Raw genomic sequence first — 18,404 nt, forward strand, 5'->3', positions numbered from 1 at the left:
GCAGCCAAAACATCTCCCAGGATGGTTCTGCTCACCACTGTCCTGCCTGGTGCTCTCAGGTACAGCTGTGCTTTTGCTGCTTCCCTCTCTGAGCTTGTACCGGAGTCTCCAGATCAGACTGCTTGAAGCAAAGAATTTTGGATTAATCATAAAGCTACCTTTAAAGTTGCATTTTTGTGCTCATTTAACCAAGTTATTTGTTTATATGAAAGAAAACCAGGGTGGAATCCACTCACTAAAATACACCAGAGCTCCAGAAAACAGGAGCACAGGGCGATCACTGAGATGGATGTGGTGCTGTATTATTTGTACTAAAACTGATCCATTTTTTTCCTGTATGGTTGAAGAGTAAGACTGAAACTACTCATTCAGCCCTTTTATGCACTAAATTGATAATAATATTCAAGGTGAGTTTGTTTACTGCTAAAATCCTCTGATGTAAAACTCAGAATTTGAGGACTTAAGTAATAAGCGCTATGAAGTTTTACACTACACAGAGAAAGAAACTACGAACAAAGCTTTTACCAAGCAAATAATAGAGTCCACAAAGGGAGATAGAAGAGCTGGGAAATAACAATCCGTGTCCACGTGCAGGGCTTTGCTCTGCAGCTGCACAAACTGCAGTGGTAGCTGGCCAATAGTGCACACAGGTGATTACCCACAAACCTTTAGTGTTCAAGGCAAACAGAGTTTGCATACATGTAGCTGAGCCTTCAAGGGGTATTTGGAACGTTTCTTTTTAGAAAAGCTGATCTTTCCTTCTCAAGGCACTGTGACTGTTCTATGGTAACACCAAACTCCTCACCTTTTTTGGGTGCTCAGGCTCCTGACATGTAGTGTAAAATCTAAGTGGCCTCTCTTCCATGTGGAACTGCTGGCATGTTCCCCGGGTGTGGGGCCTGCTCAGGCAGCTGGAGTGGTCCTCGTGCCCCATGTCTTCCTTCTGCTGCACTGAATTTAAGGAAGGCCTCGGCAAGGCAGCCCACTGAGGTGCAGACAGTAACTCTGTGTGCTGAAAGGAATTCAGTAAGTTCAGAGTTAGCCCAGGTCCTGATCCAGCACTTGGAGATGCCAGGTTTGGGGCAGGTAAGGCACTGCCCTCCTGGCACTTATGCCCTGGGCTACCAGAGACTCAGGTTTCCTCTTTGGAATACTGGAAGCTAGCAAGCATCTGCCAGCTCCTAGAGTTTGTGACAGAGCCCTTGGCTCTTTTCCAGCCCTGTTTCTCCTCACCCACCCCACGGGACGGACATGGAGCTAATAAACAGGGGGAGCTGGGTGCTGCTGCTGTGCCCAAATCCTCACCTGCTGCAGCTCTGCCTGGGGACGCCTCTTGTTCCGTGTACTTGGCTTTCCTTCTCCCAGTAGCTGTGTGCCTGTCACCCCCACACACACTTTGTTTTGACAGGCAGGTTCTTCACCTTCTGGCTTTTTTCCCTTCTGCTGAGCTGGTTTTGGTGGAGGCTTTGGGAGGCGAACCTGGGGTGCACAGTAAGCATTTTGTACAGTGAAAAGAATTCCAGATCTCACACAGAAAAAGAATGATCTTCACCTTATATACACATCTTAAACAACTGCATCACTTTCCAAACAGGACTTAGAGCAAAACCGTTTTCACTTAAAGCTCCAGAAGTGCAAATAAGTGGGTTTACATCTAAAAATGACCATATTTCATACTAATGAAATTATAGCTTGGTATTAATGCAGGTATTTTTTAGTCTGATTTCTACAAGATCAAGCAAGCAGTGACCTGGCTGTCCACCCACTTTCACCCCACTTTCCTTTTTCCCCAACATCAGCACTTTCACTGTAGGGGGAAAAGCTGAAAATATTTATCCAGAGCCAAAAAATGTCATAAACAAATATGGGAATTAATGCAAATAATATTTTATCGCCTATTTTTGGTGTGCAATTGGAATCAAGAATAAGGATATAGCCACTGCTACACTTCTTATGCCACCTCAAGATTAGATTCAGATTCTATACAGGGAGCAATATCCTAAAATCCATGCAATCCTCTTCTCATCATCACGGAGCTGATGCTACAGGAGCCTCTGTTACAGGTGTTCACGGCTCTTCAGAAGGGAATTAACCCCAAATCTCCTCCTTTCCTGTGTACCAAAGTGGTACAGGAGGAATTAGACTAATCAGCTGGAGTCAGATCCTGCTCACAAGCAACAAGTGAGGAGACAGTGGCTTGTTTGCAGTGGCTCCCACTGTTCCAAGGTTGTCCCTTCAATGGGAGAAGTGTTTGGTGAAGAAAAGGAGAGAGGGAAAGGGAATGCTGAGATGAAAAGAGTCAGGCCTAGGATCACTCCAGGCAGTGACACAAAGAGATGCTTTGGGAAGAGCCTGCCTGTCACCCAGCACTGTCAGGGCTACAGCACCAAGTGCACCAGGCCACTGAAACATTGCATTTTCTGAAAATAGCACTAAATTTCAAGAGAGTTCAGTTACCTGCCCTCTCTACTTGTATTTAAGTACTCCTTAAATCCTTTGAATAACCCTAAAATTGCCTTTCTGCAGCTGTTTTGCAGTGAGTGCTTAGAGGAAACTGGCTCGTGTCAGCAGCTGAACTGCTGAAGGAACAGGCTGCAGTAATACACAGGTGATCCTGCTGTTCTCACTGCTCCAAGAAGTGAGACACTCGGCATTACAGATTTCCCTGAGAAAGCGCTGACAGGTACCAAGATTTAGTAACACCCAGGCATTCCCCCTGATCCTGTTCCTGGCCCTCAAACCCAATCCCATTGAATCCTGCAGCACAGGAATGGTGATAACCATGCACTCCTCAGCCAGGGATTTTCCAGGGGGTGTGACCTGCAAATATCCAGTGCTGCAGCAGCTCCTGCAGCCTGCAAGGTTGGGATCATCTTTTTTGCTACAGACTGTCAAGTCTTTGACTAGGCTTAAGAAGGAAATAGATTTACTATTTAGTGTCTGACTCTGAGAAATCAAAGACTCCTGTGAAACAGAGATCCAGCAGGATCAGCTGGAGATCAGTTAACAGCTACCTGATGCTCCGGGTCAGTTCACAAAACAGTGCAAACTTAAAAGAACTTCTCAAATGAGTGAGGGCACAGCAGTCACCAGCACAGCCACACAAGTCCAGTCAACAAAACAGCTTTTGGTTTTGTTAAAATTAAAAAAAAAAAAAAGGGGGTTAAATCCAGAAAAGTCAATAAAAGTGCTAAACTAAGTATCTGTAATTACCAAGATCAAAACCCAGTACTTTTTCATTAAACATGAACTTTTGTTCTGCCTTCCACAATACGTAAATAGTGCTGACAATTGGTTTGTGAGGCACTTGCTACAATAAAATCTAATTGTATCATGAGAGAAAGGTGACAATCAGGAGATCATGAAAAAATTACATATTCTCACTGGTGGTTAATTAGCCATGCAAAACCCCCTCAAACAGATATTCTCTTCTATTAGGAATGATTACTATGCAGGCCTACAGATGTCAATACCACAGTCATTCAAATACTTCTTTCCCTACTAATTGAAGGTTGTAAAGCTCTGGTGCCAAGGTTTTGCTTCCAAAGAGCTAATTTATTACTAGAAGGATATTTTATGTCTTCAGTTGCAGCAGCTACAAAACTCAGCAAATCAGAACCATCTGTGCACTGATACTTGAATCACCATTCATCTCGCAGCCTATCAGTCACATTAGTTTGCATCCTGCATTCTTGGCTCACGTACACTTGTGATGGTCCAAAGTTCACCAGGAATATTAAAAATGGATGGGACCCTGACACTGCCTTATTGCACACGCCCAGAGCCCCGCATACGAGCACTTCCACAGGAACAACGGGACTGACATTTCCCAGCAAAACTGCTAATTACCTCCCTCTCTGCTTAGGGAAGCCGGGCTTTAGAGCACTGCAGGAAAATAGCACAGGAGAGCTGTGTCACTTGGAAAATCCTGTGCCAGTGCACACCAACAGCACAGCTAAAGCCACAGGAACATCTCCACACTGGGACTGCAGGAGGATAAAGGCAAATGACAAAGAACAGCATGAAAGCAAGAAAATGAATTAAATGCTGTCACTAATAAAGGTAACTTTGCTTTTAATCTGGGACGAAGGAAAAACCTGGCATTCAGGCCTGTCTTCAAGATGTTAGTGAACAAAGTCCTTGACTTCCCCATTATCCTGAAAGTAAATCATTCTCCACAGACCTACTGCTTTGAAGTGAGAGCCTGTGGGTCAAAAGGACTCATGGCAGTTCTTCCTCCTTGAGGGTTGACATTCCACTTTTTTAGCAAAGCCAGGGGAAACAGGAATTAACAAACATGGTGTATTTAAGGCAGAAGAACTGCTGTGTCAGTCTCATTTTGAGAGCTTTAACTCTTTCCTCCTCTCCAAGAGGGAAGGCAAGAGGCAGGAGCTGTCAGAAATGCTCCCAGAGCTGTCTCACTCACTCTGGATGCCTTAGCAGCAAGGTGATTCCGTGCACATGCTGCTGCCACGGAAAATTCCAGAGGGCCGTCGTAGCGCATCCCGCTTGACTCCAGGCCATCCAGCAGGATTTTCTTCAGCACCTGATACTTGGGCTTCTCGGCATAAGCTAAGCCAGAAACAGAGGCCAGAAACTTGGCTATTTCACCTGTAGAACAGATTTGAGTGTGAATTTCACTGAGTGCAACCCCCGAAGTTCAGAAAGGATCTCATTCCAACATGGATGCCAAATGAGACAACACAATTTCAGCTGAAGGCACACTCAAAACAAAGAACTGACAATGTCTTGTCTTTTTGGGAAGAGAAAAGGAAAAGACAGACTTGGATAAACAAGCCAGACTTGAAGTGCTCCATCTCGTTATGTTCATGCACTAATTCCCACAGCACTGACAGCTATCCAAAGATAAAAATTAAAACATTTTATGAACAGGTATTGATAGTTCTGTGTAAAAGTCGAAAGTCTTTGATAGATCACAATATCCCTTTAAATATTAATTACTCTGGACAGTATTATTTTAATCTGCATAGATACTATACTGGGAAAGCTTTGGAAAAATATAACTTTTTTTTTTTTACTTCAAATACTACTATTGTTTTTCTGATTGCATCCCAAAACAGTCCAACAGCAGCAACATTTTTCCATCAAGTGGTTCAAAAAACAGGGAAACCACTGAATGGGCAGGAATAATGCTAGTAGGGAAAACATATGGGGGGTTCAAACTTTTCTTTCAGTTGAAGACCCAAGTGTATCCTAAAACTGGAGTGCTACACCAGATATTAGCATCTGGTCAAATCCCAGCAGGAAAGATTTATTAAATATGTATACACATCATGAATAAATTTCACCTAATACACACTGCATTCCAGTAATTCCAATAGAAAAGTGCTAGGAAAATAAGGGAATAAATCAAAAATAGATACTGACCTTTGGTGTTTTCCCTGGGTTACTTTTGCATTTCAGGGAAGGAAGAAACAAGACAAGACAAACTGTGGATCCATTTTCTTTTTCAAACTCTGAGCACTGAGCAATAAACCTTTGGTAGACAGTTGCTTACTATTTCCATGCTAACAGCTACTTCTTTTTCCAAGACAGTCACTGCTTCCCAACACCTTGGATTACATATGGCCAAGATCCCTTATGTCACTTCATGGGATACAGCACAGACTGAGCAAGATTCTTTTTTTTCAAAGACTTTGTTCAATTTGTGTTACTTTCCTTCTCTTCTGCTCTCCCCCAGAGTCAGACATTGAACTGTGTTTAGGAAGAGGCTGAAGAGCCATAGGGTACAGGTGCAAGTACACTTACTGCAGCTGCTTCCAGGAGAATCCCACCTCAGCACTGAATCTGGGAGCTCATCCATAAGTCTGAAACAACACCAGAGTGCAACAGTTTAATGCGCTTTTGGAGCAGGTGATTCCTCATTTGGGATTTAGGAAGACAGCAAGTCTCAGCTCCAAAGGGAGTGGACCTCCAGGATAGCTAATAATTCACAGGACTGCTTTTGAACCGAGATCTTCCCTCACCAGCTCCATTTTTAACTCTTTGCACACAAATGGTTTCACCAAGACCAGGCTGACACTTAAAATGGCACTTTAAGCTTTTCTTTGCACATATTTTAAGCTTTCTAGAAGGAAAAACAAAAGCCCTTTGAGCTTGTTCTGATTTCAGATTGATGATTCCCATTTCTATTTTGGAATTTAAGCAGCAGCTCTGCCCTGCCTTCTCACCATTTAGTATCAGGCCCCCTCTGCCATGGAGCACGTGGCTGCCAAAGTTAACCCAGGTATGGCAGGGCCACAAGGGGACAGGGAGGTCACATCACCTAAAGTCCCACACACTTCATAAACAGTAGGGCCACAGGTGTAATTCCTGTCCATCCAGAAACAGGAACAGCAAAGAAGCTCAGCATCAATTCCTAAAAACAGGATACCACCAGCCCTCATCTTGGGCAGTCCAGCACCCAGAGAAATCTGAAAATTAAGACAGATAAGAAGGATAACCTGGGCAAGATACATAATTCCAGGAATGCAATTCATTAGAGTAAGAAGATAGTTCTGTAAGTGGAAGCTGTGTAATTTTCTGTGCATTTCCTTGAAGCCTCCTTTTGCCCAGCATCCTGGAAACGTGAGCCATCCAAGAGTTAATGGAAAGGGAAGAAGCAGTGGAGCAGCTTGATTGATTAAATTGATTTCTCATTGAATTGTATAAGTGTTACCTTGCAGGCGGGCTGTGTAATGATCAGAACTTCTAAAGGAGAAATATTAAACACAGCAGAGGGTGTTAAGATCCCCCGCTGCGCCTGGCCCACGTGCAGGCTGCAGCCGCCCTTCCCTGTGCCGGGAGCCGCTGCCCCGCGTTGATTTTGGGGATTGGCCAGCCCGAGAGGGTACCTCTGGTGTGACCTGCCCTACTTAAAAGTTTGCTGCCTCCTGCTATTGCGATGTTACAGTTCTGCTGTGGAGCCTGCTACAGGTACCACATGCAGTTAACTCCCTCCACTCCCAGCTGGGAGGGCAGAGGAAGAAAACACTGATGCACTGTTGCTCCTGTAGGCTCCAAGTCATGCTGGGAAAAAGGAAAGATTTTCACCAAGTTCCTTAGTGTTTTGGTATTTAATTGTTTGTAATGGCAGTAGGCTTATGTAACATTAAAAGCCTACAGAAAAACATCTGAAAAACAGTATCATATAGAAAGTTAAATAAATTGAGTGCACATGTGGAAAAACCTCCAAGAGATGTTTGTACTACGGTCTCTACAAAGCGCTCGTGAAGTTTAATGGAACCACACAACAACCTTCTGTATGTGCACTAAGGCCCGTGCTAATTTACAAATGATTTCTTGGAAAAAAAAAAGAGTATTGGAAAAATACACAGCAGACAAAATGCCTGTGTACTGTGCACTGGAATCCATCCTCTCCTCACAGCAGCACAGACATAAACATGCAAAGGAAGGTAGACATGCACATAAAGTTCCCATTTTAACTGTTTCCAACATCTCTCTTAATTAAGGAAAATTGTTTTAGCTTTCTCCTAAGGTGCTGTTCTACAGCATGGAAAGCTGTTTTTCCCAGAGCTGGGAAGCAGTGAGGATGCTGCAGGGCTCCAGGCTGGTGTGCCCATGTGTTGGGGGGTTTGTCCTTACTTTGTTTTTGCCCTCTGGACAGCTACAGGATCCTTGAGGTTCTGTTCCCAGGGCAGCTTCCCACACAACCAGTGCAGCATGCAGTAGCCAAGGATTTCAAGGTCACCTCGTCTGGATGGGGCTAAAATGTGGGAAAGGGGGAGGGGAAAAGAGGAAAAAAAAATACAATTAAGAATAGGAACCTCTTCTTAGGAAATAGAAAAGACTTTGATTGAACTGGTGCTGATGAAATATGGAGAAGCCAAATGGGCAAAGTGTTTTGTTTGTTCAGCTGTATTAGACCTGAACCGCCCCGGCATTTGGCCACAGGCCACAGACAGGCAGTGACTTGTTCCTGCTCAAGTGAGGGTCAGCTTCCTTACCTCCTCCAACTCCATCCTTCCTCAGTCTGGCCTGTCACATGGACTTGATCCCCATGGCCTCTGACATGATCCAGACAGCCCATAACTGAGTACCAACACTTTCTCAAAGAGCCAAGCAGTAAAACAAAGAAATAAATGTCTGCTGCTAAATTGCTAACACATGTTCCAGGAAGTCCATGGGGTCCACATTGGTCATGCAGGGACTCTGTGAGAGCAGACTAAACACTGATGGCCTTTCCTGTTCTCCCGTGGAGCCGTTTGAACTTGGATGCTGGGACAAAAGTGCCATCTAGTGTGCACTGACTTGCCAGAGCCTGCTCCCGGCTCCAGCAGTGCCTGCAGAACTCTGCACAACCTAAATGCACTCGCTGTTTAGCAAAGTCCTGGGTGAACTTCCCACTGCTGCTTCCAAAAAGGAAGTTATTTCAGGAAAAACTTACTCTCTGCACACCCCAGGCAGACACAAATACAGGAGCCAAAATTAAATCAAAAATTAACCCCATCCCTGAGCATCATCTACACAGAAAAACTGGAGTTAAATCTATAGATTGGCTTTTCCTAGAGAAAGAGGGAGGGGAAAAGTACAATATCAGCAGAACTGCTAGTGCTTGCTGCTACCCAGAGGAAACCAAACTTGCTAAAACTGAACAAGCAGGAGCGCTGCAGGATTTCTTTGACTTGCAGCCTACAGTTTGCACATCAAAACCACATGGAATCTACAAAACCAGAAACTGCTTGTCGTGATTAAAGACAGACAGATGTAGAAGTAAAATTTATGCTTTTCCAAAATGAATTTGTGCTTTCCAAGAAGGAAAGAAGAGTTCAGACTTGTTTGGCACTTTTTATCCAGTGTAAAGACCAGTAGCTGAGCGGTGTGCTGTTAATCCAGCTGTAAACAGATATCATATTTTATGGGCCTTCATTAAATAAATTCCAGAAAGTCACTCAGTGAACTTATCTTTTAATTTAAGAAGTCATCTGCTAAAAGCCACGGTGCCAACACATCATAACTGTCCCTCGTTCCTGTACACACATTACTGTAAAAGCAGCAGATTGGTTTTTATACATTCCCTATCTTAACTGCTCTTAGGCTCGGGATTATTAAAGGCCCCTGGATCCAACACCGCTGCGCTGTCCCTTGGGCGTCGTTTATTTCCTGCCCTGGATTCAGCAACGTCCTAATGCAAGACTTGGCTCCCATATTAAAATAAAAACACAATCTCTACCACTTGCTGCTCTGTAGTGATTTCTCTGGCCATAAATCTCCCAGTAACTGTGGAACAATTCCATTCACACACACATGTTCACAACTCTTTTTTCCATTATGGCAATTCCAGATTCGATCCATATAAGCCAGTATTTTTGACTGCAGATCCTCTAATTTTCACAATGCCTTTCTGGCACCTGTTTGTGTGAGAGAGGCTACAGAAAGTGGCCTTTTGAGGAAATTAGTCAGAATTCCAACGGACAGCTTTTTTCCACAGGGGGGATTCACTGATGTGTTCATTGGGATTCACTGATAAATAATGGCTAACCAATCAGATTTCAGATACCCCAAGAAAAGTCATTTTCTGACAAAACAGTCCCAGAGATTGAAGTTTCTTCACAGTTTGGCCATGACTAATGACATTCCCTCTCACCTGCAGCTCCTGGGACAAAGCAAAAGCCTTGGCTGACACCTGCCCAAAGCCACAGCAGGCACAGGGACAACAAAAAGGTCCACGGAGCTAAAGCACCTCTACCCAGCAGCAACAGAAAATGTTCCACAGGAGACAGTAACTACCCTATGCCTTCATCTCCCAGGCCACCACAAGTCCTGCTAAATACAGACACTTACATGGGGTTTTTGTAGAACCACTGGAAAATGTCAGCATTTGATCCTTTGGCTGTACTTGCTTATTTCCCTCTGCTCCATATAAGCTAAATCCCTCAACCTTTTAAATCATTTAGATTCTTGTTAAAAAGTAATTGATTAATCTTTAACAAGTTAGTATTATCTATGGACAATGGAATGATTAGATTTTCATGTCAAATCGAGCACTAATAGATAAATTTCAATGATATGTTTACTTGCAAAAATAAATCTGCTCACACAATTGAAGATTACAGGAATTCTTGATAAATCATCAATGGAGAGAAATCAATCTGCCTTCACTTTAAATATGACAGCCAGGTGAAAATAAAACAATTCTGCTTGATAACTTGTCACAGTTACAAGAGTGTACACTCCAACCAGTACTTATTTAAATTAAATTCTTTCTTCTCTGCTAAAAAACTTGCTGGTGTTTCTTTTTTTAATAGATGTTTGATTTCTGCTTTTCTACTCACAGGATTTTTTTACTATTATTTTAGTCTCATATGAAGTAGTATTTAATGGGAACATATTGGTGGTATTTTATTTCACAATGTCTTTAAAGTTTAATTTTTTAATTTGGAGATTTAAGGCCTGATTCTGTTCTCAGTCCTGCCAAGATAAATCAGGAACAACTCCACTGAAGTTGATGAACTCACAACCACATCAATGAAATCAGAGTTTTAAATATACTACAAACATACTCAACACAGAGGCACAGGGTCCAATAACTCAAAATAACTGAAGCAATTCACCGTGGAAGAAAATAGATGATGTATCTCTGTACACTGAATTTGGCAGCTATCTCCACTCTAATTTATATTCAGATTATTATTTCCAAATAGATTCGGGGATATCACAACAGCCACAATATGCTCTCAAAACTCCACTGCTCCCAGGAACTCCTCTGCAACAGAAGTAAAAATGGGAGGTTTCTCTGTGGCCTCTGTTTAGCTGATTTTCTCCAGCCTTTTGTAAAGATCTAACAAGTGACAGATGAAATATTTTCTTATTTTAAATTAGCACTGTTAGTGATTTTTTGGATTAGAAGCCGCTCATAAACACGATCATTTTGGTTGCTCATATTGCAGGGATGTACAGTGGCACTTTCAGTTCTCACTGGCATTACAGGACACACATTTGTGGGAACTCACAAGCAAAGAGAACTCACACCACAGCCAGCAATGCAAAAGCCCATAAAAGAAAGGAGGGTTAACGTGATCATGGTGAAATACAATTATCACAAAAATGTATCATCACTGTGTGATATAACTTAACTCAAGGCTGAGATGATTGAAAATCAGACAAATAAAAGACTTGACAAAAATCAGTGCCTCTACTAGGGGTAGGAGAAATGAAAAAACAAACCCCAAAAAAGCAGATAATGAAGTATTCCTTCCCCCAGGTCCTGGTCAGTCGGAGGAGCTCCCTGCAGCAGGATGATGACCAGTGGAATAGTGGGTGGCTCCACAGAAGAGGTTAGAGAAATACGTTAAATTAATGATACATTTTAGTGCTTGGAGCCCATTCCACAGAGTTATCCAGCCTCAGACAGGGCAAAAGCCAGCTGGGAACCACCTCTGCTGTCCTCATGCCCAGCCCTGCTTGGCACATTGCTCAAGTACTTCCTGACAATAACCACCACCATGGATTGCTGGAAAGAAAAATCCATGACACCATCACAGCTGGAGTACAGCTCTTCCAGAGAACCCAGGCTGTGACATGGCAGACAGGGACACTTCTTGTGCCAGCCACGCTCTCTCTCCCAAACTGGGATCCTACAGATACACACTTGATGGGATGACCAGGCATGGAACACACAGCACAGCTGCCAGGAGGGGATCATCAGGACTGGTGGAGTGGGATGTGCTGAAATAAACAGGGTTGGGGTTCTGCTCTGATGGGGAGAAGTTCATGTCGTGGGAAGGTTGGAAGGCGCAAGAGAACGTCACCACGAGATCTGGGTGGGAGATAAAATGGTGCTGGCAGGAGATGCCGGTACCTGGTCAGAAGAAAAAGGTTCCAAGCTTGCAGTAAGGACAACATGTGGCAGGAGAGTGGGGACAGGAATTTTAACTCTTCTTTCACATCTGTGTGGCAGAAAAAAAGAATCACAAAGGTAAGGGCCTGACAAGTAGGGGTGGGCAAGCAGCTGAGATTCACTACCTTTCTGCATTCCTGGTGTAGAGAACAACAGCCAAAATTAAACAGCCCTTTCCCAGGCACAGTCCTCAGATGTGTCAGAGTTGTAAATGCTTCTCTTCTTATTTTCGCTGCTTCTGAACATTCCTGGCAGCTTCCAGAGGTGACTGTAGAAGCCTATCCAATCTTTTCCTTGCTAGTGATTCTTCATTCACTTAAAACCACCTCCTGCTCCCTCCTCTGCTGGGCACACATTTCTAATCCAACTCTCAGGAACTAAACCATCTTTTTATTTATTTCCCACTGCAAAGTTCCACCCATTTTTTGTCAGACTGGTTATATTTTCCTTTTATTATTTAGGATTTACAGTTTGTCGTGTACACAGTCTTTGGGAAACACATATCAAACTGCAGTAGATCAATAATTCATTTGGCCAACAAAAAAAGAGAAAAAAATATCCTGCAGGCTCCCTCTGAATCCTAACTATGCATGGACAGATGCCAAATCAACCTCTTGATCCAGAGCCACTCAGAGCTCTGTTCTCTGGAAGCAGGCTCCCAAAGAACTTGTTTCCAGGCATAGGTGTTTATATTCCTGCACATCCTTCCTCACAAAATGAACCCTGCACATATTTTAGTCAGCAAAACAGGAAAAATGGCCCAGCACTGAGCTGTGTTTTTAATACCACTGAACAGCTCTGACTGAGCAGTGAGCAAAAACCAGCACAAGGGCTGCAGGGCTTTCCCTGCCATCAGCCCAAGGCTGGCACTGCCCTGGACAAACCCAGTGTCCCAGGGCTCTGATGGAGCTCAAGGAGCACATAATCCCGTGTGAGTGGCACAGAGAAGCCTGTCCAAAGCCCCCACTCCTGTGGGAAGCAGCTTTTACAGCTGCAGATGTAGAGGTCAGTCCTGCACAGACTTCAGTGGGGTCTCTACTGATGCAAGAGATGGCAACACCGCTCAGAGTTCCTGTGAAATGCTGGGAGAAGGGAGAGGACTCAGCTCGGAATCGATGGCAAACACAAATATATGCTGGAGGGAATTCAGCATAGATACTTCATACTCTTATGTTCATCAATGATAGCAAATTAAAACTGGGCTTACACACTCAACGCACAGGACTGGAGTATTTAAAAGAACCTCAATATGTTAAGTGCAGTAAATCTCCAGAGAAATTAGGTATTGACTGCATGCCTCAGTGAGGAGAAAATCTACAAAAATCCATAGAAGGCATTGATCCAAATATTACTTTTTAACACTAACTATGTAACAACTTTTTAAATGTACACTGAGTACAGATATAATTCTCCTTAATTATCAATCCACAAACCAAACTGCAATACTGTTTATACAGGCTGGTCTTTAAAAATGAATACAGTGAGTACACTACAATGTGACACTAAAACCAACGATGCAGTTGTGCCCCGAGAAATCAGAATAAAAAGGGTTTCAATTTCAAATACCCACACTCTGCTTGGGATGGGATCCTGCCACGAATCCAGGAATGCCGATGGCGCAGGTTGGATCCTGTGGCAAAGGCCAGGCTGGGCCCTACTTGTTTCCAGGAGAACTCCAAACACAGCTCAAGGATGCAGCTGCCATGGGAACAGCACATCCATCCCACTTGGCCTCACCAGAGGCTGTCAGAACACAGAACAATCCCACCCAAAGTGCTTCCCTGCAGTGGCCACTGGTAGGAACCTTTCTGGATCTCAGTGGACTGCACAACTCTACACCTGGTGAGCTCCACAGAGATCCCGGGGAATAACCCAGCACACAGCTGGGTTAAACTCTCCATTCAACCACGGAAACTCTGGCATTGACTTAAATTACTGGGAAGGGAATGCATTTGACTGGCTCTGTGCAAGGAGGGTATCAGCTCCAAGCACTGCCAAGAGGCACTTTTGAAAGCTACAAATTCCTAATTTTGTTAAAGCTTCAGCATGTCCCTCAAATCACTGCATATACTCAGTAGCTGCTTCATGAACAAGTCAAAATGTTCTCATTTGTCTGGCTTAGCACAGCCACTGATGCTGTTCAGGGGAACTGAGATACTTATGTTGCTACACAAACGCAGGAAATGCCCTCTGGAAAGGATCTCATTTATATAAAATAACATTTAAAAATCAGAATTATATTCTTGGAGCATTGAGATAACAAAGCACTGCACTCTGAAAGGCTGGGTGACACCAGAATGAAGGCTGTCTCTGCACTTTCCGTTCGCCAACAGTCTTTAAAGACTTTTCAGAACACCCCACCTCACTTTGTACAGGAGACTGTGCCAAGACTGCACCATAAGTAGGGAATCCAGGAGATTGCTGAGCAAAGAAGCCCTTTGCCCCAGCTGCTGGAAGTCTTTCAGCATCCTAAGACATCTCAGTGCCTCTCATCCTCACACCAAGAGAGCAGGGAAACCCATTGCTGTGTTCAGCCAGCTGAACCCATGCAATCTCCAACAGAAGTCGCTGCAGATGCAGATTTTCCCTGGGATGTTGAGAGCTCTGTTGCAAGTAGGGAAAGTCTGGCAGTTTGATCTTAATGGATTCAGGCTGCTTGTCATGGTTTAACCCCAGCCACCAATTAAAGTACCACATAGCCATTCACCCCCTATCTTTCCCTGGAGGGAACAGGAAGGAAAATCAGGGAAGAAGGTTAACATCCATGGGTTGAGATAACAACAATTTAATACTTGAACTAAAATTTAAAAAATTATAATAATGAAAAGAAAGGCAAAGAAAGGAACAAACCCCCTGACAGAGAAGTGATGCACAACAGAGCTGCTCAGCCCCTCCCGGCCAACCCCCCCAGTTTATCCCCTGCCCCTGTTGTCCCAGGGTATGGAATATCCCTCTGGCCAGGTCAGCTCTCCTGGCCATGCTCCCTCACAGCTCCTCACTGCCAGAGCATGGGGAACTCATCAGTCCTTGACTGAAGGTAAGCACTGCTCAGCAACAACTAAAGCATCCCTGTGCCACCAACGTCATTCTCATCCTAAATCCAACCACAGCACTGCACCAGCTACTGGGATGAAAGTTAACTCTGTCCCAGACAAATCACAAGGTCAGAGCTGGCACTCCATGTGAAGACTTTGGATGCTCTGCAACATACCAGATGCCATATCATGTTCTGCAGTCTCTTCTAGCAGGAGCACCAGAAAAATCTGTGGAATTCCTATTTGCAGCTATCAAGGAAACACTTTTCAAGTGTAAGGGAGGGAGGGGGGGTAAGCTCCCTCAAACTATCTTTCTGAATATTTTGTTTTGTGGAGTCCTCTGATTTTAACCAATTCCATCATGACTTTAGCTCTTTGAGGAGGTTATCTTAAGACACAGATTGCAAAACTTACTTCACGCTTCCTCTGCACACCTTTTGTCACACAAGACTGTAAAATTTCCCCGCACTTTCAAATAAAAGGAATTATCTGTCCTGTTATCACATACCCATCCACAAACACTACCAAACTGGCTGCTATAACCATCCAACAGCCAAATCCCAAATATTCCAGCTTCCACCTACCCTTCAAAGAGCATCCACATTAAATACCGGGGCACAGCCACACCACTCACACTACCAGGCAAAGCAGGCAGAGTCAGCTCCCCAGAAAACAGCCTGCATGCTTGGAAAGGCCAGAAGAGTCCAAAACAGATGGTCTCCTCACCACAGAATATTTTCTAGCAGGTGAAATGGTGCAGTTGCCTTAGCAGGAAATACTTGCCAGTCTTATTTCATTTTTCCTAATGACCAGAGTTAAACGACTGCAGGTTTTAACAGCTCCAGCAAATTATCAAGACCCTCTACATTACATGGTCAATGGTCCTTTTAATAGAAAAAGCAATAATATACAGTTGTTTGTGCCAACTAAAACTCGTTAGAAAGTATTAGTTTAAGGTAACAGTTCAGCAGCTATTAACAAGCACAAATTCCTGCAGTTATCACTCGTGACAGTGATGCTCACCAAGCTGGCAGCAGCAAACCATCCCTCCTGCTTGAGATGATCTTAGGGGCGAAGGAGGGGAAAGGGGAAAGAAAACTTAACAAAAACACTCTTCTGTAGCAAGAGTCAAAGTTTTTCAATAATCACCATTTTTTTCACTAGCATAACATTAGAATTGACTTTTTGTCTTGCTGACATAGCAACTAAGAAAGTTGTGTTGCATTGACCATATTGATTGTGAACAATGCAGCCATCAGTGGGACCTTACACCATATATTTTCAATATTGACCTCCCAGTCCCTTTTCCATGGCTCTGTGGGTCTGCTATTGGATTTGGACTGCAGCGTAATAAACAGCTAAGGTTTAATTAATGGTAAATGAATACAAGACATAGGTTATGACTTTAACTAATTAGGGAATTGTTGAATTAAGTCTGCCTTGGAATGCAAGGCAGTACAATCAATATCCAATAAAAGGACTATGTATGTAATTTACCTGCAAATGTGTTTCCAATACCATCAAAGTGAGTTTAAATAAGTAAGATATATGAAAGGCTACTGGAAAAAGATTTCAAAAAGTTAACACTTTATGGCTTCAGAAAAGGTTTTTCTCCTTGCAGAAGGAATGTCATCTTGAAATACCCTCCCATAACACAGATGGTGACATCAGACACAGCTCTCCCTAAAGGACAGTGCAGACTCCAAACCCTTTTCCTTGACAATGCAGCATTAGCAAATCCTGCCTCTGCAGGGTACAGCAAGCACAGACCAGTCCTCCCAACATAAACCAATTAAGTTTGATGTTGAGCTCTTCTCAGGGCTGTCCAGGGCTGCTCCAGTGCTGTGTGTGCAGAGCCTCTCAGGGCTCCTCCTGCTGCCCTTCCCCCAGCCCTGGGGAAGCATTCCCAGGCACACGAGGAGGTCACCACACGAGGGGCTGAGCAATCCCCAACACTGCTTCTCCTGTGTACAGCAGCACTCACAGCCTGATTACTCATTCTATAATCACTCATCTGAAATAAAAAAAAAAGAAACCTACCTACTCCCTTGTGGGCATCTATGCTGGTAAACTCTATTGTCCCATTATGGCCCTTCCTAGGATTTTCCTGATACTGTTTGTGGTTCCCATTGGGACAATATCTGTAGCAAAGTCCATAATCTGCAAGATAAACCTGGAAGACATGAACAGACAAATGAATAATGTTTTTGTCCTTTGAAAGTATAACCTTTATAATTAAGTCTTAAGAAACTGATAGGTTAAGGACAGCCTTAGATCTAAATTTTATTAAACCAAATGGTGCCTCAGGATAAAATATGTACAACTGGGGGCTATAACAGCTGCCCTCCCCATTTAAATCCTTCCACTACTATACTCTTATCTTATTTCAGAGTCGAGCAGGATTTCAGTCATTTCATTTTGTTCCTGAGCTCTCTGCTCTCCAGGTGGGCATCCAGACATCATAAACTGCAATATGCCTTTTATGCAGCCTCACGTTGCTTATGGGACCCCTTCCTCCCCAGACTTAAGCAGGCACACTCACTTCCCCATTTGGATTTTCCAGCAGCTGAGACTCTTCAAATTCAACTCTACTGTGCACCTTCAAAGCCAGAGGAAGAGGCAGCAGCTTCCCCCAGCTGGACTAGAAATGGAGCTCCAGTGCCCCAGGGCCCATGGCCACAAGGCTGCTGGGCACTGGCCCAACTGTAATCCTACCCTCTGGAATGCCACTGTCACTAACTTCCTACATATTGAAAGTGTAGGCTAAAACAAAGCAAAGCAAACCAGCCCTCCTCAATCCAGAAAGCCATCCCAGTAAACCATTCCTGAATTTAGAACGTGTTTTAAAAAGACACAGAACCAAACTGTGGTCTCTCAGTTACTCTGAAGCAAATACATGGAGTTAAATCAATGTAAGAGAAAAAAAAATTGGGCCCAAATTGTGTGTACTGCAATAGTGACACATTCACCATTCCATCCACAGATTTCGGGGGCAAAAGCTGAAAATCATCTAAGGCATGGATTACTTCTACTAAATCTTATTATATTTTAAAGAAAAACATCCTATTTGAATCTTAGTTTAGTTTCCTCTTTAGCTACAAAACAGTTTATCCTAAAAAAGTCTAAAATAAACTTTCCTGGCACTCACTTGCTATTTAATTATGTCAGTCCTGGTAAAGGCAAAAACAAACAAAATGCCTCAAGAAAACTTAACGCATTTCTTTGTAGCACATTCTGTTGAACTACTGATTCCTGTTTGTGCTCCAGGCAGCTTCAAATCCTGGGATTGCTGGTCTCTTGGTTTTACTGTTTCTGCTGCAGGATCTGAGCTTATCTGGAGCGTGTAAGCCGGGCTGCAGTGCTCACTTCCTGCAGGGGGGTGGCTTTTAAGATTATTGATGATGTTTCTCACCTGACAGCCCAGCCAAACTGGGATATAAGATTAAAGACCAGACACATGGATGGCTACAAAATCTGGGACAGGGCATCCAGCTTGGTTGGGCTGACTG

The 18,404-nt window shown here is 43.6% G+C and overlaps 1 protein-coding gene across 4 annotated transcripts in view; it reads right to left on the bottom strand.

Moving 5' to 3' along the window:
• VRK2 (VRK serine/threonine kinase 2) overlaps nucleotides 1-18,404 on the bottom strand; it is a 39,160-nt gene that overhangs the window by 1,503 nt on the left and 19,253 nt on the right. For 2 of the 4 annotated variants that reach the window (XM_068186157.1, XM_068186156.1), the window contains 6 exons: nucleotides 16,936-17,068; nucleotides 7,606-7,726; nucleotides 5,770-5,828; nucleotides 4,427-4,611; nucleotides 1,306-1,479; nucleotides 806-1,012 (listed from right to left, as the gene is read on the bottom strand). In XM_068186157.1, the coding sequence (XP_068042258.1) occupies nucleotides 806-1,012; nucleotides 1,306-1,479; nucleotides 4,427-4,611; nucleotides 5,770-5,828; nucleotides 7,606-7,726; nucleotides 16,936-17,068 (879 nt within the window). Of the gene's footprint in view, nucleotides 1-55; nucleotides 122-798; nucleotides 1,013-1,305; nucleotides 1,485-4,426; nucleotides 4,612-5,769; nucleotides 5,829-7,605; nucleotides 7,727-16,935; nucleotides 17,069-18,404 lie in introns of those variants that run through there. The other 2 variants (XM_068186159.1, XM_068186158.1) reach the window with 2 other exon arrangements.

Source organism: Anomalospiza imberbis, chromosome 3 (genome assembly GCF_031753505.1).
Source record: "Anomalospiza imberbis isolate Cuckoo-Finch-1a 21T00152 chromosome 3, ASM3175350v1, whole genome shotgun sequence".
In the NCBI taxonomy this organism is placed as follows: Eukaryota; Metazoa; Chordata; class Aves; order Passeriformes; family Viduidae; genus Anomalospiza; species Anomalospiza imberbis.